This window comes from Geospiza fortis, unplaced genomic scaffold, assembly GCF_000277835.1.
Source record: "Geospiza fortis unplaced genomic scaffold, GeoFor_1.0 scaffold114, whole genome shotgun sequence".
Classification (NCBI taxonomy): Eukaryota; Metazoa; Chordata; class Aves; order Passeriformes; family Thraupidae; genus Geospiza; species Geospiza fortis.
In genome coordinates, this window is record NW_005054383.1 from 2416008 (window position 1) to 2439158 (window position 23151).

At 42.1% G+C, this 23151-nt stretch overlaps 1 protein-coding gene across 1 annotated transcript in view; it reads left to right on the plus strand.

Annotated features, from left to right (window-relative positions):
* CREBBP (CREB binding protein) overlaps positions 1-23151 on the plus strand; it is an 84071-nt gene that overhangs the window by 1085 nt on the left and 59835 nt on the right. Inside the window, 1 exon segment of the mRNA XM_014308739.2 lies at positions 1-90. This exon segment is cut by the window's left edge and continues 19 nt beyond it. Within this exon segment, the coding sequence (XP_014164214.1) occupies positions 1-90 (90 nt within the window).

Consider the following 23151-nt stretch of genomic DNA (forward strand, 5'->3'; position numbering starts at 1 on the left):
AGTGTGCTGGCAGAGACTTTAACCCAAGTATCTCCACAGATGGCTGGGCACACCGGGCTGAACACAGCACAGACAGGAGCAATTACTAAAGTATGTACATGCCATTTACTGTATTCTATTTATTGCACTTGTTTTTCTCCATACAGGTGTTTAGGAAACACAGTAGATCCTTTTCTGGGACAGAACTAAAGGATGTGCTTTCCTGAGTCTGTAGTTCCCCATTTCAGTCACCAGTGATATTGTGAAAAAGAGATAATTGAAGCAATTCTTCTCATGTAATCAAAAATGAAAGCACTTGTTGAAAAAGACATCCTGGAAGCTAAAAGTTGGAAAGTATCTTAGCAGAGTGAATTAGAAAAGAGTAGCATAATCCTGCAGAAAGGAAGCAGATGATCTCTCGTGTGCAGGATCTCAATTTAGCTGCCAGACAACGCCATCTTCTAAAGCAATGTGAACACTTGGAGATTGAAGGGAGAGGTGTAGCAATTGCTCCTTTTGTCAAGGACCTCTGTCAGCAGCTGTGCAGCGAATGGTTTTTAAATATGGAGGAACTGATCTGGAAACGTCAAATTTCACGTAGATTGCCAAGCTAATGCAAACTGTGAAAGGGGAGGGCAAGAGCCTCATTTGGTGGCCGTTGTGGAGCAGGGCAGGGAATATATACCTGGAAGTATCTGCTTCTGTCATGGGGCACTGCTCTGGCTCCCTGTTTGATACAGTTACTGCTTTTTAGTTCTTTGTTTTCCAGGTGTGTGCTTAGAGCAGTGTTTTGACTGCTGCTCCTCCTGCCCTGTGCCTTATCTCTTATTTGGATTGTTTTGGTATAGTTCCTTCATGAAATTTTGTTGGCAAACCCACCATGTTCTGATATGTAGAAAAAAGGTCAATTTTCATCTCTGATATTTTATCTATTCGTACATCAGTCGCTGTTGTCACTGTAGTTTATTAGCATGTAAATGTTAATTCATTGATGTGTTAGTATTGTGGAAAAAATTGCATTGTCTGACATGAAAGTGTGTGTCCTGTACTCTGAAGAGGTGCTCACATCACTTTGGAGTACTGTGTAGTTAATTTTAATTTTTTTAAAAATAAAAACCATAAAAAGCATTCTCTCTGCAGTGAAGAGATGCTTTTGCTTATGGAAGAGATACTTGTGTTATGAGTGAAGGTCAGAGCATCTGAAAGTTGACATAACTGTTTTAGAGGCTGGAGACAGCTAATTTTGTTGTGTGGAAGCTGATTGGTCTGCACTGAAAGAGAGTCAGCTTATCTTTCTTTTGTTTTCCTTTGAAATTTGTGGGAAGAGTGAGGAATTCTATTTATCTGGCTTATTTCTGTGAATTTACAGATACCTGAGTTCTTGGGAGTAGATTTTTCCTAGTCACTATTCAGTTTCATGTGAACCAACTGAAGTAGAATTACCCCAAAGCAAAGGATTTGCAGACAGAGTCTGTGTGAGCCTTATGGGGGAGGTTCTGTGAGGTCTTGATTTATTTTAAACAAACCCACCTCTGGTAAAGAACAGGCCAGATCTCAGACAAATTCCAGATTTCAAGGACTTCAGGCTTAGCCTGTTGCCAGCTGCAAATGGATTCACCAGCTCAGGAAAGGGACCCAGACTGCCTCAGTTTACACATGTGCAAAAAGCAAAGTAAAGTTGGCTTGAGCAAGGAATACACTGGAAGAGACTGGTGACAGGACTTTTCATGATAGAGCATAAGTGATAAAATGATGCTTCTTTGAATGTGCACTTAAAATAATTTTAAAATCTTGGCCAAGTAAAACAGGAAAACTGGTGTTTTCCAGGGCTCCATCTCTTGTTGAATAATATGAAGCTTAAAAGTGTTGTGTTTCTTTAAAAAGTTTTACTTTATATACATCTTATTTTTCTCTTAGTAAAGAGAGCAGGTGAGCTCAGTGTTTTGCACAAAGATTTTGTGTTTCCATTTTGGAACAAATACCTTCTCCCTGAATTTTCTTGTGCCAAGCAGCAGTGTTCTCTATCTTTGCCATTTTCTTAGTTGGCATTTGAGGATTGCTGTCCTTTTCCAGTCTCTCCCCATCCCCCAGTTTATTGTCCTAATAGGATTATCAGCCATGATTGTGTGTTAGCTTTTTCTTATTGATGCTTCAGGAAAGCTTTTAAGAAAAGCAAAGAAAAACTTAGTGAGTTTGTCTGTTCTTCTGAAACTGAAATTTCTGCTGAAGCAAAATTTGGGTTAGTTTGTTTTTTCACCTCCTGATTCTCTGGTGTTTACCACTTAATGTGTACAGCTTAAAAGATTTAAAGAGCTGTAATAAAAGTGGTGAGGCAGCTGATCTACCTAATAGTGAACAGTGTCCAACTTGTCTAAACAGCTTAAAATGTAGCTGCCATCCTGCTGTATCTGTATCAAGGGTGGAAGGAAATTCTCTAGGTGATGACTGTGGCAATATCCTAAGGGAAACAAAGAGCTGTGAAGTACAAATGCAGAAAAAATACCTGAAAGAACTATTTATTATTCTAATTACATTAAAAATAAGTGATGTGCATCTCTGACTAACCTTGTTCAAGTACAGCTCTAGCCCATTTTTCTCAATTCAGTGTGTTTATATGCACTGTGGGGAACTCGTGACCCTTCATGGTTTGGGACCAGTTTTGTTAGGCAAGACCTTGCTTCTGTGGTGGTTGGTTCTAATCCTTTTTTAGTGTGTGAGTAATCAATCCATTCCTTTTCCTGGTTTTGTTTGTTGTAGTGTGTTTATATAAGCATTCTTTCTATTAAGAGAAAAAGAAGGAAAAATATCCAGGATCTGGTCCCTTCACCTGATCTCAGAAATTGCAAGGATTCATTTCATCTGAATCATCATCAACCATGATTGTTAATTTGGTCTGGACTTGCTATTTTAAGGCAGGACTGAGCAGGGTGACTGAGGTTTGTGTTCCTGTGCTTGCATGAGCCAAAGGTGGGGATAAACCTTACCTCTAACCTTTTCAAACAGGAGTGGAAAATAATTCTCAGTGTCAGAGGGCAAGAAGGTGCTGATATCAAGACAATTATTCTTCCATTGGCAAGGAGAGATTAAAATAAAATACTTCCTCAATCTGTAGAGATGTGAGCAGAGATTTCACATGATACTCCAAAGATCAGTGATTTTTCTTGCTGAGATAATCTGGAAACCTTTGAGGAGCTACCTCTTCCATGACACTGTGTCTGTCTCTGCTCCCCTCACTGGCAGTGTCCTTTCCTGTAACAATTTTGCTTGTAATTGTGGCATTGTGGCCCTTTTTTCTTGGGTGATACTACAAGGAGAATTTTTATTGGACTGGGTTGAAGTTCCTTAGGAAATCAGCTTTAAAGAGGAAAGGATTTATCTTTGAACAATTATTGATGGGAGTAGAGGAACAGATCATCTTGTCACAGTCATTTCCAGCAGTAATGAATTGCCCTTTTGTGTTGTACCATGTTTTTTGTTGAGTCCATTAAGTCCAGAAAACGTGTTTAAACCATCTAGAACATCTTGTTAGAGGTGTTTTTTTAAGATTGTTGGTTCTTAGATGTGATAAGCATTAACAAAGCTCAGCAGATGGTCATTGCTTCCATAGGAATGAGCATTTCAATGGAGACATGCTCGTGTCTCCTGTTGCTGTGGGAGCTCTTCTTCCCCAAGTGGAGGAGATGAAACCTTCCTGTTCTTTGTGGCTGCCAGGGGCTGGAAATTGAGTTTCTTTCATTGAGTTGTTAGAGAGTCTCTTGCTGAGATGCATTCCCTGTGTCTAGTGCAGCTGTCAAAGCCCATGTAAAGTTAGAAAAAATGTTGGAAAATTCCCGTTTATTTTGTATGGTTCTCAGGCTTCCTTTTTGCCCTGTGTTAGGAGTTCTGGACTGTGATTCCTCTATCTGGTGCTTCTGCTCTTTCTCTTAAGTGGTAAAGTCCCATTCAGATGAGAGGACTCTTGAGTGTTTTCTTTTCTCTGTGTTTCCAAGCTATAATGCCTCCTCGTACGATTCTGTAAAAGGAATCATCTTTTCTTCACTGACTTCAGAGTCCTGTCACTCCAACAAGGATATTCTGGTACCCAGCAGCAGAAATTAAGGAAAAAATTTGGAGTTGTGCATGGCTGATAATCTGCAGAAGGTATTGCTGTTAACCCACAGTGAAGATACAGCTTTCTGGGGGCTCCTTTCAAAGTATTTTTCTTTATAGAACCATTAAACCTACCCCAAGTTCAGCTTTCCTTCTGAAAGACAGACACAGTTTAATCAAACATTACTGGGCTCTATATGCCTCAGAAAAATATTTAATTTTTTGGTCAGACTGAATCTATAAAGAGACAAGAAGAAAATATTTGTTTATTTTCATACCTAGTTATGAGGTTTACAACATTAATGGTTGTTTGGGGGTTTTTTGGGGATACCTTTTTGAAGATGGAAGATTTTGAGTAACATCAATCTACCTATTTTGAAAACTCTGAAGGAAAATACTAATATTGATATGAAATAGAACCTGTGTGCAGGGAGAAAGTGATGGAAAAGCTGATCTGGCTGGCAGATCTTCCACTGTAGTATTCCAGGAGGTAGCAAGGAGTTTAGATCCAGAGTTCCAAGTGCTGTGTGCAAGAGATGAGTTTTCCTTACCTCTGTGTATGGGTTTAAGCCCCACTGGAAGTTGGTACCAGCATGGCATTGGCATCAAAACCTGAACAGGCTCAAAACAATCACTAACTGTGCAAAACTAGATCTGGTCTGCTGGATTTTTGCCTATGAGTGCAGAACAGTTTTTTCCTCTAAATGGTATTGGCCTAATTTGTTGGGACAGTGCATGTTTTCAACTTTATTTCAGACTAAATAGCCACATGGCAGTGTATGCTTCAGTAAGAGTAGGGTCAGATTAAAGAGGAGGAGGAACTCTTACCAGAAGTGAACTTCAGAAACCAGTAAAATAATTTTTTATTTCTACGAAGAGAATAACCCGTTGTCTTGGGGCTTTTTAATGTTGAGCTATAAAAGAAGTGAATTCTGTCGTTGTTTCCAGGCAGGGTGTCTGTCTAATACACGTGCCTTGGACAAGCACATTCACAGTTTTGCTCCCCGTGCTGTTCACTGAGTGGTGTTTTGGTGTTGAAAATTAATCTTGAGTAAATTAAATATGATAATGAGCTGTGTTAAAGAGCAGGATTTACACAATGTATGTGGTTACGTTACTTGTCTCGGTGTTGTGAGGAAACTGTGGTAAGGAAAATTTGTGATGAGAAAAAACGAAGCCAACTATTTATTTAAACAGATCCCCCAGTTGCTCTTGCTGAGTACCAGATTTAGATACGCTTGCTGATTGTGAATTAAGTCAGCTGAAGATGTTCTCATTCCTTTGCAGCTCTGTGTGTTTTAGCAAACTGCTGGTGCTGTTTGTTTCTGTGGTGGCTCTCAATCTGTCTGAATTCTGCCTGAATTGTTTTAACATGACTTGCAGTTAATTTGCTTCTCATCCACGGAGTTGTCCGTGCTCGGCTGCCAAGCTGCCTGTCTCCTAGCAGACCATGCCTCTGGCAAACACCAGTAGCCAGTCCAAATCATATTCCAAACAGGGCTGCTTCCCAGTTCCAGGACTCCTAATAATGTTACAGACTCAACCATAGCTGCTCCATCCTCTGATAAATAAAGAGCACCAAAACAGCATTTTTACTGAGGTGAGACATATGTGTTTTTGTAATAATACAACAGAAAAAAAGCTGTAAATACAGAGAAACACATAATAGCAAAACTCACCGACTCGTAGTAAAATGAAAGTCTCTGAGGCAGTTTTGTTTTGAAACATGACCGTGGAAATTGCTGCTCCACAGATGAGTTTGCTGATACGTCAAAGAGATTTAGTGACTTAAAAAGCTCACTTCCCACAGCTCTTACTCCTGGCACCCAAAATTCACTTGTTTCCTGTTTCTAGTACATGAGTTAAGTCTTGTTTGCAGTTGTGCAATGTAATTGAAGATCTTTGCAGTGATAAGCACTTGGCTGGAGCTTATGCAGGTATCAAGGTTCAGTTTGGCTCCAGGGCTGCAAGAAACAGAGCACTCAGCCTTGGTGGGGACAAACCAGCTGAGTTTCCTCTCCTCCTGCTTCACACCCAAAAGCCTCTCTGTGCACTTGCCCTGGCTTATCAGCCAGCTGACAAAAATTAAATGTTATGGGATCTCTTCAGAGCAGAATTGTGCCATTATCTTCTACCACAAACATTAAGCTTTTTGTCACTAACCATCAATTATGTTGGTAAGAGTCTTGTCATTCTTCAGCTTTTGTTGTTATAGTGGGGTTTATTTCTAAGTTTATCTGAAAAAAGGTTTTGGGACTGAAACCAGCAGATTCTCCAGCTCCTTTGGAAGCCATTGATTAAAAGAAGGATTTACAGTGTTTTTTCAGGTTAGTCAAAATGACAGAAACTCCCAGATACTGATAGATGTAACTGAGATGACATCTTTCCAGTTTTCAGACTGCTTTCACATATCTTCCTGCTGCTGTTTGTAGTTTGGGGTTTTTAATACCCAGGTAAAAAATGACTCACATGTTGGGAGGGAGAAAAGCCTGCCAACTGAAACGTTGGTGTGTAGAAGTTACGAAATGCCTGGTTCCTTCAGTCAGAAGGAAATCTTTGTCACAGTAATTTTCTTAATAGACTCTAATCATGCATGTAGATATGATTTCACAGGAGCCTTTCTGATGAAAAGACATTTTAGCAGGTCTCAAATCTTGCCCTTACTTAAAAGATAAACTTAATGTTTGTGCTTGACAGTGAGCTGTGATTATATTGGGAATCCTCTAATTGGAAGGACACACAGAAATGTGTCAAAGCAGGCAGTGCTAAGGTCTGGAATCTAAATGCTGGTGGTCTGTTTCTTTAGAAAAAAGGCAGTGCAGGAAACTTGGATGATTACATAGAGTTTGATAAACTATGTCAGCCTTCCTAAGAAATGGATCAGGAGTGGAAGCAGTGAGAGGAGGCAATTCTCCTTTTGCAGCTTCCACAAGTGAAAAACACTTTGTTGAAGAAAAACAGGACACTTCAACCATCAGGCAAAAAAATAAGATTATGTTGGAAAGTTGCACTTCGGAATTTTGAAATTCACTCTTTTCCATAGGGGGTTATAATTTTGATACAAGAGGTTACACAAAGCATGCTCAAATCTACTTTGTAGTGGGCAGATTATTCTTCACCTTGATTAACATTTAAACTAGAAAAGGTGTTTCAATACACAATTTCCCTCCATATGTCAAAAAATTACTCTGAATTCTTACTGGCACAATTTACTCTGCAGGGCTGAGAATAAGGAATGGCAGAATATAATGACATTTTCCTTTCTTCTTGTGAATGTTTGGAGGAAATACCTGTTGGTTTTTGTTTGGGAGCTGAAGTCCATTTGTGTGTGGCATCAGTTTGCTGTAACTGTGTCCATGGACTGTAAATAGTATGTGCTCATTTATCCTCCTCATCCTCCTCCTCCTTGCTATTACAGTAAAGAGTATTTTTATTTACTCCAGAAATTACTGTGACTGTGAAGTGGCACACTAAGCTTGCTTTTGTTTTAACTGTTTGTGTGTAATCCGAGCAATGGCTTTAATTCTAAAGCCAGGAATACTTTGCAGAATTGAGATTTAGATTAATAAGGATTTGAGATGATTTTTGAACTCCTGGTGCTACAAAAACTACCTGTAAGTAGCACCTGGAAATGTCTGTGCTTACATGTTCTGAAAATTCTCAAATTCCAAAGTGATGGACGTGTTCTTTGGTATCTGTGTACAAATCCTATTTAGGTTTGGGGAAATAACAGTGTCCTGTGCTCTAAAAAAGGTTCAACAGTGCCTTTGTTTTAGAGTGAATCATAATGAAAATACAGCATGTTAAATATAGGACCCTTCTTGCCAAAAGAAATTAAATAGATTTTTTTTGAAGAGGGTAAATAGATTATTTAGCACTCTGCTGCTGTTTTGGATGGAAAGGATTTGTGTTCTCCAAGTGACTGCAGCACAATGCTGCCCTGGCTGCATGGCTGCTCTGCCTGTCAGGGGAGTTTTGGAAACAAAACAAATGCCCTTTGAAGCTTTTGGCAAATTGACTTAATTAAATAACTGCCTTTAGGATGGGAGGATCTTTGTACCCTGCTAATGGACAAGTGTTGGAACACCACCAGCTGAAGATGAGATTTCTCTTTTGGAACAAACAGTGGTGGCTCCCTTAGTCTGATATGGGGCATCTTGGGTTAAAAAGCATTTCTGGATCATCCTCTGTGCAGCTGCTGTCAGTGAGGAATGTGTGTACAGGCCTGGTTTGTTAAACTGTTCAATTTTAATCCTGTTTAAAGACAACCATCAGATCTTGCCTTGTTTAAAAGCCTGTTCAGAATTGTCTCAATAGCTTCATGGGTATTGTTAAATCTTCAAGGAGAACATGTTTTATAGGACTGGAAATGTCACAGTAGCTCTTGAAGTCACTGTGGTGTTTCCAAACAAACATATTTGGCTCTTAATGTTATTTTAAAATAATTTTAACAGTGTAAATTATTTATAGTTACATTTCTCCATAGTTAACGTCAGGCTGTGATATTTGTGCTAAGTAGTTGCTTGGAGTAAGCAATATTGATTTTTGTTTCTTTTAATTTATTTAATGTAACCTGTACTGTGAGTTTGTTTCTTGTCTATTTGATTTTTCTCCTTGGTCTGCAATTGAAAAGTAGTTACTTTTAGAGTCACAGCCTCTCCCTTCAGTGTTTCCCCTTTTCCTTTAGGACTCATGTATGTCAAGGAGAGTATACATTGTAGAGGAAGGACACAGAATATCTCTTTTCTTTATATTTTGGAGCTACTTTTCCTGTTGCTGTTTCTCCTCAGAGCTACTGTTGTCTTTTCTGCCACCTCTGTGGAATATCACATTCCATGGGCTGCTGATAATGTATCCTTGGCCAGCTTCTGAGAGATAAATGGGGAAAGAACCTCTTAAATAGTGCTACTGTTTTCTCTTACCAAAACAACTTACTCCTTATAATACTAAATTTTTGGAGCACGACGTGCTCTCCCTTTCCTTGGCTGTCTCCAGCCAACTATAGGCACTGCTGAGGTGCTGGCAGGCACAGCTGGCAATTCTGTTGGGTACAGTCTGCAAGGCTGATATCCACAGTACAGGAAATAAAGGAAAGATTGCAGACTTTGGCTTGAATTTGATATAGAAATCTGCATTTATAGAATCACAGAATCATGGAATGGTTTGGGTTGGAAAGGCCCTTAAAACTCATCCAGTGCCACCCCTGCCATGGCAGGGACACCTCCCACTGTCCCAGGTGCTCCAAGCCCTGTCCAGCCTGGCCTTGGGCACTGCCAGGGATGCAGGGGCAGCCACAGCTGCTCTGGGCACCCTGTGCCAGGGCCTGCCCACCCTCACAGAGAAGAATTATCAAATGTAAATTCCCCTCTTTCAGTTTGAAGACATTTCCCTCACCTGTCACTACTGTTCCTAAACTTTGATTCACCTTAATGGTGATGAGGTGCAGGACAGAGATACTCAGTTGGGAACCTATGTTAGAAAACTGTGTTTTGATCTGACCATAAATGTGTGTTAGTACACGCTGAAGCTTCCCCTGAAATTAACTCATAAAAATTTTGGCCTGTGAATGTATAGTTGAGTATCTGTTGAGGCATATCTTCACTGAATTTCAGCCTTTCAAAATTCTCTTTTCAAGTATTGTTGAATTATACTTCGTGTCCAAACTAGATTTTCTTGATGAAACAAACCTTTGAAACATCCACAGTTAATTTTGTGGTTCTGGTTAAATTTCTCTTCTTGTATACTAAGAATAATTTTTGTTTATCTGAAGAAAGCCACTTGCTCTGCTTGGCACTTATAAAAGCTCTTGAAGCAATTGGAATGCATTGATCAATTTTGGCTAATTATTCATTAGAGCTTTGAAGTTGTGTTTGCAGAGGTGACACTCATTACAAAGTAAAACTTCTCAGCTTTATTTTGCTTCATAAGTACAACAGTGATACTGAGTGCAGGAATTGTAGTAGATTTCTTTGTGTTTGTATTCAGGCTTGTGCAGAATTTTAGAGACATTTTCTTCAGGCATGTATACAGTGTAAGCATATGATCATTTGATTTTCTTTTCCTGGGAGAAGTTGATTTCCAGTTAAATGTATTAAGAATCTGTTCTCTATATATCCAGTCATTTGTAAAGAAGGTTTTGCCATGAAATTTTGTCTTTTGTATTTCAGTAATTGTGGGGAAACATGGGTTCATTTGTTTTAAAGGCCTTGGAATACTGAAGTTGTTCTTTGGCCTCTGTGAAATGCTTGGAAGAGAATTTCACATCTTATTACAAGTGGTAATAAAACACCTGGCTTCTTTTTAATGGGGTTTTTAAAATTTTATTTCTAGTTTTACCAAATTTTAGTAATAAAGGATGAAGTAAATTACAGTTATTCCTGGACATTTGAGTATTTTAATTTGAGTTAATTTACTGCTGAAGAACAAGACAGTAATTACTTCATGAATCTGTTGTGGTAGGCCTTGGTTATGGCAATTAGCTTAAAGTGATGGGAGACTTGGAGCTTGGCTTGCTCTGACAGTGGTAGCCAGATCATGATTTAATTATCAAATCCAATTCTTGGAATGTTACATTTTAAGGCTTTCTTGTTACTGACTTCAAAGTGAGTGTTTTTAACTGAATGTTTTGTCAAACTGCCAAACCTGCAGGTTGGTTTAGGTGAGCTCTCTCACCTCAGCTCAGATAACATCATTGCCACCATTCTTGCACTGGGACTGAATTCACTTTTTTTTTTTTTTGTAACACCACTGGCTTTCTGCCATAAAATGATTAATATTTTCCTTGCCTCTCCATCTGTCCCTCTGGCATATGCATTCCAAGTGCCATGGTGACTTTCTTCTGGAACACATTACTATAGGATGAAATAGCAATTAGTAGAGACTTACTTTTTTTTTTTTGTCAGTAAACAGATGCAAGATGATGCCAGTGTAGTAAAGAAAGCCTGTCTTTCCCCTTCCCAAATGAGCATGAATTCCTAATGGACCTGTCTTCTGTGCTTCTCCTGGAGCCCTAATCAGTGAGGTGGACCTTGCTTCATGCTGGAGGCTTGGGCCTCATTCCAGAGGGAGATAAGAGTCCAAAGAGCAAAGTCCTCAGCTGTGCTTGGTGGAAAGCTGCTCTTTGGTATGGAGTTTGTGGGCAAAGCAGTGCTGGGAGCTGGGGCAGCAGCACCCAGGGGCTGAGGAGGGGTTAGCTCCAGGGGGGTGATGCCAGATCGTAGCAGCTCTGGAGCTCTGTGTGTTCTGCTCACCTGGGATCTGCTGCTGAAGTGTGCAGATGGCAAGGCACAGGTCCTGTCTCTGTGTGTTACCTCTCTGGGAAGCAGGAGTCAGCATTCTGAAAGCAGTCCTGTCCCCTTTCACTGTCACTAACAGCATTAAAAGCAGCTGAATTGCCTGTCAGTCTGAATTTCTTAGGTCTTCCATTACCTAGAGAAGATTGACTCCTTCATTCACAGTAGTTTGTAGACTTCAGTTTGTAACTTCTGAGCATCTGAGGCACCCAACTGTTTGATTTCCTTGTCTTGAGAGAAAGAGAATTAACATCCAAAGGAAGAAAGTTAAAACTATTTAAACCAAGGAAGGTGATGTGCTGCTTGTAAAAACATTGCAATGGATGGGAAGAGAGAAAAAGGGAACAAAATGCTGAGCATTGTAACCAACTCATGTGTTGAAAGCCCAGATTTGAGGTAGGTGTGGTAATTTGATGGCAGGGGATTTAAAGGCTTAATCCAATAACAGAGTATGAAGTGGCTGATTTTGGTGAGGCCCATAAAAGAAGGAAGTAAAGGGTGCTTGGGATGGCATGTCCAGAAATTCTATCCTGTAGTGAAGTGGACAGTGACTGCCTGGAGGCAGCAGCAGGTAACTGGGTCTGTACCCAGTCATTCTCTTCATGCTGAGCCCAGAGGATACTGCTTGGATGTGTAGGTCATAGTGCAAAGTGCAGAGCTCCCATTTTGTGCCAGCTTGCTCTGTGTTCTAAAATAAAAACGAGAGAGAGAGAGAGAAGAAAAGTATTCCCAACATCTCAGTGATGTAATTGGGGATTTTGGGTGAAGCATGAGATGCTGAGTGGCTGTGGCTCTGCAAGGTTGGGGTGTTTGTGCACAGCTCCTCTCAGCCTAAGGCTATTGATGAAGTGGAACCTTGAAGTTCCAGCTCAGGCATTCAGAAAACAGCATCAGTTTATTTTACAGCAGCCCTTGAAGGGTGGGAATAGTTACTGTCTCCTCAGCCTTTAGTGTTTTGTATCACACGGGGTTGTGTCAATGGTACAAGAGGAGGAAGTAGGGAGAATGTCCTTCCTTGCAAATCCAGGGATTTAGGAGAAAGCAGTAGTGAGTGGCAGATGTGTTTTACTAGAGCAATTTACACTGTTGAACAGCCAAGCTCTCACGTATGCAACTCTTCAACACTGCTGTTAGTTTGTGAAGATCTGGCCTCTTATCAAAACAGATCAGATCTAGGATGCCTCTGCTCTCTCTCATCTTTAACTATGACAGGCATGTTCTGTTCTCTGAAATAATTTAAATTATTAATCTGGGATTTTAATTGGTTTTTAGCTTTGATACCATAGGCTAAGTCCAGAATAATACAGGGATAGTGGTGACTCACTAAAAGGCTGACTTTGTGACTTCCTCCTACAGTTTTGTCAGGTTCAGAGGTGTGGGAAGAGTTTGGTGAGGAAAAAAAGGTGCTTCTGACCTTCCTGTTTTTCTATTGTCAGAACAGATCAGAGTAGCACACCCAGTAGATTGGGGCTGTGTGTCTTCACACTGCCACTGTCAAAGCTGCAGTTCTTTACAGCACCCCCACCACGGGGGTCTTCAAAACTGTTTCCTGTCAAGCTTTCAGCTCCCTCCGTGTCCTCAGATAATCTCTGAGGTGCTGACAGGACAGTGCTGGCAATGGTGGTGGCTCTTCAAGAGCCCCGGGTAGTGTCTGCTGCTAATGCAGAGGGTGATGGCAGAGGTCTCTGCCTTCCTTCATGGAGATGTCAGTCTGTGAGTCTGTCGTGGTTTATTCCTGAATTTAGCGCTCCCACTGAGATTCTCCAACCTGTGCTGCCACTCAATCGGCCCCCCTTTCCCTGAAGTGGGATGGAGGGGAGAATTGGAGGCAGAAAAGGCAGAGATCACAGGCTGAGATAAGAACAATTTACTGGAAGCAGCAATTAGATAAGAAACAGGAACAGCCAGGAGTATTAATAACGAAAGTATATGAGAGAGGCAGGTGATTCCCATGCAAAATGCACAGAACAGCATTACCCCCCTCTCCCTCCTGCTGGCTCACAGAGTTATCAGGAGGAACCCCTTCTCCCCAGAAGAGGCTCCTGGGTTTTGGCAATGGCATGAGGTGCTACAGAACAACCTCAGTATCCTGGCCCTGCCCTGTCTTGGCTACTGCAAAAAATTAACCCTGTCCTGGCTGGAACCAGGACATTACCCCTTATTCCATACCATGTACTCATGTCCAATTCCTACACCTTCCAACTAGCTACATACATGTGTATTTATACACCTCTCCCACAAGCACAGATATCATTTCTGTAGTCAGTGGTTGTCCCTCCAAGATTTCTGTTGAGTTCATTTAGTCCATGGCTGTGGATTCTATCAGTCCTAGATGTTTTCCAGGGCAGGAGGGCTGGTGTGCTGTTGACCAGTTGCAAACTGCATCAGGAGCTCACTTGGCATGATGTAGGAAAGGCACTTTTGCTTTGAACATCCAGCCCAGCGCTGGTAGTCAGGGTTCCAGGAGAAGCTGTGCTTCAGGGCCGGTCACTTGGAAGCAGCTTGAACCTCTTCATAGGCTGCCAGGATCTTTTTCAGTTTGGGGTACCAGGCCTTGGATCCTTTGTATCCCTGACTCCGCAATCCATGGGGTCGTCCTCAAGTCTCCCCAGGTACTTATCAGACTTGCCAGGAAGGACCATTCTCCCTGACTGTAGAGCATGGTTTTTATGTCCTATCCTGTCCTGACTGGCCCAGGGGCTGCTGCTTGAACAAGCTCTTGTTTGATCTGTTCAAAGCTTCTTGTTGTTCACTTTCAAGTGTTGTTCCACTTCAAATCATTTTTCTTCTGCATCACAAGATGGAGAGAGCTGACAGTCTGAGTGTACTCTGGGATGTGCATCCTCCAAAAACCTACAGTGAGGCCCTTTACCTTGCTTTATGGCAAAACCAGCCTTCAGGAGGGTTTGGATTATCTTCTCCCCTTTATCAAAACCCTCCTGTGCCCTGTTCTCCCATACAGTGATGTCATCAACGTGCTGTAAATGTTCTGGAGCCTCACCCTTTCCAGTGCAGTCTGGATCAGTCCATGACAAGTGGTGGAGCTGTGTTTCTACCCCTGGGGCATGTCCAGCTCCCATTAATGCTGTGACTTCATTCAGGCCACCCTCGTCCTTTGTCAGACTGCACTTTCCACTGGACTGACACACTGGTTGTGTAGGGCTATTGAAGGGTGAGCAGGTCTGGCTGAGCTCTCCAATCCACAGCCCTTCCCATGGATGGGGTCCTGCAGGGCTGGCTGGTGCCATGTGGCCACCAGGGCACTGTTGTGGTAGTGATCAGTGCTTGTTCTTCATCCCTCCTCAGTTTCTCTCTCTGAGAGACCAGACAATGAATTCATCTGTCAAATTCTGTCTCCATAGCAGCTCTTCTTGAAGCCCAATGATTCCCTTTTGGGACCTTGAAATACCTTCTCTGAGGTGATCCATGGCAAGGATACCTGAGGCTTCTGGGCCAGTCACAATGGAGTGTTTTGCCATTTATTCCCAGTCAAGCTCACTTCAGCTTCCAGTACAATCAGCTGTTGGGATCCCCCTGCAACCCCAAACACAGAGATGAATTCTGTCCCTATGGATCTCAGTGGCATCAGGGGACATTTTATGCCAGTGTCAACTAAAGCCTTATATTCTTGTGCATCTGATGTGCTGTGCCATGGATCCACACAGTCCAAGAGATCCAACAGTCCCTTTTCTCCACCTGGCTGGGGAGCAGAGCCCCTCTAGTTCTGATCATGGTACTTGTTTGTTACAAATATAAACCAGAGATTTCTTTAAGAGGATGTGAAATTACATCAGCCCTTCATTCTGTCTAAGGATTTGCCCACAGGAAACTGGAGGGGCATTTATCCTTGAAGAATTTCCTGTGGTGGTTGTTCTTCCTCTCAACTCTCATGCTCTTGCTGCCAGGGCAGGGGTGGGATTTTCATGCCACTTCTTCATGTCCTCTCTGTGACCATGCAGGAAGAAGCAGAGGTTACTTTGTGGTGTGTCCGCTCTCGAGCTGGCGGCAGCTTGCTCCCAGTAGCAGAGATTCTGGTTCCTACTGGTGTCCACGTGGGACTTTTACTTTCTAGTTTGCTCCATCTGATCTGTCCACAATCTTGGTCAGTCCTTCCACAGGTTGGTAGGGAGGAAAAAAGATGATGTCCATCTTGCCAGAGTTCAGGAGTCTCCTGAAGCCCTGTTCTCATATCACTGACATCATTGCCACTGAGCTGGCCTGTGGCCATGGTGCACTCCATGCAAACTTCCACTACGTGCATTGTGTACTTAACATCCGAGGGAAATTTAAAATTCTAAAAAACTTCTGTAACGGGCCTGAAGGAGGAAATGGGGGTGGAAAGCTGGGGAAAACCATTCTCTCCTGTTCCCCCACAGACTGTGCACGGTTATTAATGGATTCCCAAAGGTAGTGCTGAGGTGAGGGCAGGAGAGCAGCACTGAACACCCATCCCAAATGACCCTCATTGCTCTCGGTGTTATCGTGCCATAAACTGATACCCCAGAGTACAGCAGCAAAGCCATCCTGCTGCCTCTCCTGCTCTGAACAAGAGCACCATGATGGGCACTAAAGGAAACAGGTGAAGTACCACACCCACCCGAACAGACAGAGCAGCCCTGTGACCAGCGGCTCCATACCTAATACAGCAAATGCTCAGATGAATGTGTTTCCAGCTCGATTCAGCAGATCTGTTGTTATCTCATCCCTCGGAGTCTCACACTGGGTGCCAGATAAGGCTGTTTTGCTTTAGGAATGGGATTCCCCAATTTGTGCTCCAACTGAGACTGTCCCTGACCCCCTCCCCCTGCGGTGGGCTGGAGAGGAGAGAGGCACAAAAGGCGAAGATCACGGGTTCAGATTAGAGCGAGAAACAGCAGTGAGATGAGAAAACAAAGAGAGGTGAATGATTCACATGCAAAATGCTCAGAAAACCCCTTCTCCCTGGAAGAGACTCCCTTTCCCCTGCCCTCAGCAGTGATAGGAAGTGGTACAGAATAACCTCTGTGTCCTGGATGTGCCCCCTCCCAGCTACTGCAAAAAATAAATCTGTCCTGGCCAGAACCAGGACTGTGTCATAATCTACCTGTCCATCTCTGCTTGGTAATCTTGGGAACTTAATTATCTCTGAGGCCATTAAGAAAAATGGGTCAAATTGACCAGTGATTTCCAAAGTGATTAGAGAAAAATTGATCTGAGGGTGGGGGAGGATGTGCAGTTTCCCTAGGATGCCTGACTAACAGTATAACTGGTTTGTGATCCTGCAATCAATGTCAGTCTGAACAGGCGACTTAATTGCTGCAGGATTGAGTGAGTGGATGGAGTTCTGTGCTGGAGTCCATCCTGTGTGTGATCTCATGTCTTTACAGGAGCCATCACCTGGAGCTGCACTCAGCCATGCTCACTGACACAGTTCTGGGCTGCACAGGAGGGTGCAGTAGTTTGATTCATTTTTTGGCTTCTGTTCTATACCTCTGCCTTCCTGGACTCTGGTCCCTGAGTTTGGTTAATGGATTCTAGTCAGAGTCTCAAATTATTTTTGCTTCCAGAGATAATTTTTCTGTTCATATTTTGGTGTTGTCTCTGGACAAGCAGAAGAGAATTTGTAATAATCTTTCTATTATAACGTTCCATTTTATAAAGACTAGAGCATATGGAAATAACAGTGGTACAAAGACAGAATACCTCTGATTAGAGGCCTTATGATTTTTCTGAACTAACTCCTGTTGATGAGTAGAAGTGCACACTATATTTAAATAAAACATTAATGCAATCTTAATGATTTCAGTGGTACTCAGTTCCACTTTTTTTCTAATTTTGGCTCTGAAGCTACAGAGCTTCAGTTCCTACCTGTTGATCTGTCTTTGCTAAATAGAAAATATTTGTGTTATCACCTTTTTATTCTCAAAATCAGTACTTTAGAATTACATCACCCCTTGCCTTAATAACATAAGCAAATTAATAAGCTTAAATAGTAAGCTAAATTAATTAGGCTATTAGATTGCAATTAGCCTGTCTTTGGCCATGCCCATTAGTCCTTTGAACACTACTTGAGGCCTCTCTGGATTCTGTCATTTTTACCTGTCATTCCTGAACTCCTACAGCTGTTGGTCCTTGTTGCAGCAGCATTCCCATCACTCCAGACACATAATGATGGCACTTTCCCCTTATCCAATTGTCTTTTCATCCCTCCTGTTGGCATATTGAGAGCTCACATTTGTTGTTCTTCAAGCATTTTGCAGATTCATGACTTTCAAAGTCTGGCCAAGCTTGTCTCATTTGCTTCCTTTCTTTCCAGGCTGTTTTCTAGTCAAAAACTCCAGCAGATACTGAATTGAATATTAATGATAACTATTTTTATTTTATAGGATTGGATCATAATCAGATTACTTCAACCAGGCTTATTTTCCACTGAGCCCATGCTGCTTTGAGTTCTCTGATTCTCATATCAACCTTTTAGTATTTTTTCTGTTGTCAGCTCAGTCCAAATCTCATGGTATTGTTTTGGTTTTAAATACTTGGCCAGAATAACCTTCTTCCATTTTTGTACAGAGTCAGTGCTTCAAAACTTAATGAAAATCAACATTTCATTTGGAGATAAGTTTGTTGCTTTGGGTAGGTTTTGGGGGTTTTTGACTAATCTGTCTGGACCAGCTAATTAAAAAAAAAGATAATTATGGCATTAACTTTAGGTAGGTAGTGGTGGTGTAAGATACAAACCCAGGAGCATTATCAGAGGTGGGTGCTGCTCCTTGGCACATGCCTGCAAACGCAGGTGCTTTCTCTCTCTCAGGAAAATGGAGGCTGAACTCAGTCTGTCCTGCCAGACCTTTTATTAAACTTGGAAACCCTGGAGTGAACAGTGGGCTAGAGGAACAGAGGAGAGCAGAATTTCCCAAGGGAAAAGGGATTGCAAGGAGCATAGCTGCATGCAGTTGTGAGGTTTCTGACAGTGTCTTGGAGAGGAAGCTAAAAAAGGGAGTAGGAAATGATGTGCTTGTAACAGGGAGTGGGGTTTGTGTTGGTTGCATGTTCTGGAGGAATGTGGTGGTGGAGTACCCTGGAGTGCAGGAGTGAGAGCTCTGGTGGTGGAGGTGAGGGGACAGTTGATAAAAACTTAAAGGAGGAGGGAAGGGTAGATTTTATTTACAGCCTGAACACTTGGTGTACAAGAGGGAGCATAATTCATCCCCTTGATGCTGGGAAGAAGGAGGCACTGTGGTGTGTCAGTGTTGCTAAAGAAGGGAGGGAAAAAGGAAGCTTTAAAAGCAGAAAGAACAACACAGTGTGGAGATCCAGTGTGCTTTGAAAGGTGTCTTCAGGATTAGATTGGTGAACTTCTCACTTGTCACATCACCTCTGAGCTGCACCCTCAGGTGAGGTTTGTAGGTTTGGTCACAGGCTTCCTCTATGAAACTCCAGGAACTAGAGGAAATGGAATTGCTGTTCTGCTTTGAAGAGAATAAGAAGTAAAACAGGAGAAGCACCTCCCACAGCTGCTGCTCAGAGCACTGCAGTGTGATGGCTCCTGTAGTCCAAGGCAGCTGAACAAAGGTTTTAAGTGCTGGGGGGGGGTTTCAGCTTGGAAGTTTGTACATTCCTTGGCTTATGAGAGTAGAGTGGAATAGCCTATTTCCTATCCCCACTCTGTAATAGATTCCAGTATCTTAGAGAGTTGCCATAGTGATAAAAAAGGGAACAGAATCTACTTGTCTTCCTGGGATAGCAGAATTATTAAATTAAATGCCTCTTTTCCATTAAAGGAGAGTGTCATTATCATATTTCTGAGAACTGTTTTAGAGCAGAAATAATGTGTTTAAGGTGGTGTCCTGCATTAATCATGTTCCTTCTTGAGGCACCCCTAGCCTTAGCTTGCACTTGGGATACACCCCTTTATCTCCCCCACTGCAGCTGGTGGAACAGAGCAACACCTTTCTTGGGAAAGTCTGCTCTACCCCATCAGAATTCATGCAGCTGTGACCACAAAGAGCTGGGCAAAAGAAGCAAGATTTTCATAAAATTGCAGCACAGAAAGAGAAGTAAAAGACATGAATTGCAGAGGATGAGGTGGGATGAAAGGAGTGCATGGGATGGCGTGCAGGGAACAGGGCTGAAAATGGTGGCAGGAAGAGAAAGGAGATGAAATGATGGAGGGGAGCAAAGGCAGCATGTAGGGAACATCCATGAGCTCAGAGCAAAATGGGAATGAACAACATAACCCAAATTGTCAGAGAGAAGCTTTCAGCTGTTGGTGTCATGGAGATGCACTGGATGGAAGGTGGAGTAGCCCTGTGATGCACATCCATGCCTGCTCCATGCAGGTGGAAAAAGAAACAGCTCACACTGGATTGCTCTTTGCTTCCCTTCCTTTTAGAAAAGTAAATTTAACAAACTTCAAGCCAAATACAAATCTTTGTGATGGCTCAGAGTTCCCCATGAAAATGACCATTCTTACCAGGTTGTAAACTCCAGTGTTCTTGCTGGTTTTTCTTCTTTGGTGACTTTTAATTACCTGGTAATCTTCCCCTCAAGTATCTATTTTGGGATCAGAGTTCTGTTTCAGAAATATAAAAATAAAGGTCTTCTGAGTATCTGCCTTCCCTTACCTGCCTGGAAGAAATCTGGAAGCAGAGGCAGGAGTTGGGAGTGTTTGAGCCTTCTGAGTCCTTTGCTTGGAGCTGCCAGTTTCCATTTGCAGAATAAACAAGGAGGATAAACTCTTTACAATGTGTAGGCTCAACCTTCTGCATATATTTACCAGTTGTTTTTTGAGATTTCAATCAGCCATGGTTTAAAGTTCCACAGAAGTCACTGGGCTCAGCATTCAGATAATTAACCAGGAACTGCAGTTTGTGCCTGTGTCTTTCAGTGTGTGATACTCGGGGATCTGCCTGATTCTTCCTTTCCTTCCCCCTCCTGTTTGCTGCCTTCCCACCAGGGAGGAGCTGACAGTGCTTTGCTTTGCTGGAGTCCCTACCTGGCTGTGTTTGGAATCAATTCCCAGCTGCTCCTCAGGGTACCAGTAACAGCTCTGGATCTCAGAGCTGTTTGTCAGCAGGTTGTTCTTCCACTGAAGCTCCTGACCCATCCCAGACTTGGTTGGAAGCTGTTAAAAATGGATAAGAGTTTGTTCAAGCAGGTCTCGCATTGTGTTGTGCATTCTTAGTCTCTGGGAATCACAGTCCTGGTAATTTGAATTCTTCCCAGGAAAACTGAGTTTAACCCCCCCTGAAACCATGAACATCTATCAGTTTTAATAAACTCATCTTGTGGATGATTCCTCCTTATTTTTGCCTCCATATTTACTTCAGAGATTGCCCCCCAAGAAAGGTCTTTCCACTTACTCAGACTTTTTTTTTTTTTAAGATGAACTTCAAACAAAAAAAGAGTCTTTAGTACTTTGTTTCATTGTCAGTAATTTACAAAAGTGAAGTGTAGGTTAAAAGTGATGTCTGATGTTTTACAATGTTATCAAATGTTGCTGGTTTGTGAAAGTTACAGACTGGTGTAATGTTTTAGCTTTAGGTTTTTTCCCCTTATGAAAGCTCAGCGTTGGACACTGAAATACAATGTGGCAGAGAGCAGGTTAACTAAAATACAAGGTTTCCAATGGAAGAAGCTACTCTGCTTCCAGCTGGATTTCAAAGAACAGCAAAGCATTTCTTAAAATTTCAATCAAGTATTTATTACTTAATGACCACCTAGAGTAGGAAAAATTATCCTCATCCTATTAAGCACTCAGCTTGGAAGATTTAAAAGATTGCTTTGTTGTTGTACAGAGTTGGGATCTGTCTAATGACAAGATCTATTGAAAAGGAAATGTTAAAATAAGATGAAACAACCATGTGGTGGTACTTGTTAGGATTGCAGAGCCTTGGTGCTTTGGGGATCTTCAAGTCATTTAGAGTTTTAACAAACTTGAAATTTTTTCAAGACCAAAATATTTCTTTTTTTTTCCTAAAAACATATTTTTAAATGTTCTTTCTTTAATTAAAAAGTGTTAATATTTCTGATAACAAGATGAGAACACCTCTCTGTTTCTTTTTGGAGCAAGAACTTGAATTTGAGGTAAATTTGCTCAGTGTTCTCACTGCTCGAAGAAAATCTCCCTTCTGCTCTTTGAAAATGCAGCTGTATAAGATTCTGACAGAAGCTTTTAACACCACTCTTCCAAGCTCAACACATGCATTGGGCATTCACTGCCTGCACTGAGCCTTTTCCATCTCCTCCCTGCTGTCTGAGGCTGCTCCATCCATGAGCTGCCAGGCCCAGGATGGGCTCTGCTTGCCATGGAGCCATGGGCAGAGCTTTGAGCAGCATTTCTGTCTCCCACTTTGGGCTCCCCATGGCTGTCCCAGTGCTGGGGCGACTGTAAACATCTGCAGGAAGTGTAGTGGTGGCTGCCAAAGAAGTCTGTGTATTATTCCATTAAAAAACTCATCCAAACTTTCAAGCAAGAAGGGCAAAGTCCTTCCAACAACAAAGTTTGTAGTTAGTCAGTCTCCTCATGTCTGATTCCTAACAGCCCCAGAGTTAATGTTCCTATTTCTGGCTTCTGAAAGGTTTCAGTAGTTCTCCTAAGCTTTCTCAGAATCTCACTTTTAGTTTCAGAAATTTTCTTCACTGTTGATCTGATAGACCCCTACAGCATTAATGAACAGCTGTCATTATCAGATGACACTTTCTCATACCTTGTCTGAAATAGTGGGTTGAGGGGGTAATTTTATTAAATGCTTTGCTATTAATTCTTCAGAGAAAGCTGCCAAAATCTGTGGTGTAATAAATAATAATTAAAATAATTTCTCTGAACATGCAGTCTGCAAAACAAACACAGAAATGCAGAAAATTAAATTCTTGATATTTGTGCAATGTGATAGCAGCTAACACCACTTCTCTTTAAAGGCAGTCTTGGGACTAAACTTTAGATGCTAATTTTTGGTCTTACTTGCTATTTGAATTATTCAGCTTTACTCTGGGACACAGCACAGATTTGATAACCTCATATATTGCAAAGTAACAGCTTTTGGGATTTTTTTAATGTGTAAAGATAGAACGTCTTGTACAGTGAAGAAAGGCCCAAATCTGGCAACAGTCACTGGGCAGGATGCAGGGAAAGGGAGCATTTCCTAACGTAAAACTGCTTGGAGAGTGGCAGGGCCAGCTGTCTGAAACCAGAGGGGACAAAGTACAGGGACAAAGAGGACAAGGCCCAGTCAAATTGTGTTTATTGGACTCTGCCCTGGTGTAATTTGCTGCTTGTAACTGGTGCTTCCTCAACAGCTCGTTCAGCTCAATTCCTGTAAGCATAAAAAGCACCCCCTGAATAATCCTCATTATGAGGCTGTTGCAGTGATAAGGTGATGTGAGCAGTCCTCCTCCCACCTTTGGGCATAGTCCCTGAGTCCCTGCTGGCAAGGGAAGGGAAGGGAAGAGACCAGGACCACAGAACACCATTCTGTCCATTTTTGTGTTGAGGAAGGAAAGGCTGGAGAGGTAAAGGGAGGAGGAAAATAGGATTTACTATTTCAAATAAAGACTTTTCTCAGTGATTGGGTTCATATTTAGGACCAGGTCATAAAGTCACCTAGAAATCCTCCCAGTGTGAGGCAGGAGGGTGAACAAATGCAATCTGTTGAGTAGGTCCTATGGGAGGGACTGAGGGTTCTTTGGAGAGGAGAAGGTTCAGGTGGGACCTTCTGGCTCTCCACAACTCCCTGGCAGGAGGAGGCAGCTGGTGGGGGTCAGGCTCTGCTCCCACCAGAACAAAGGACAGGATGAGAGGGAACAGCCTCAA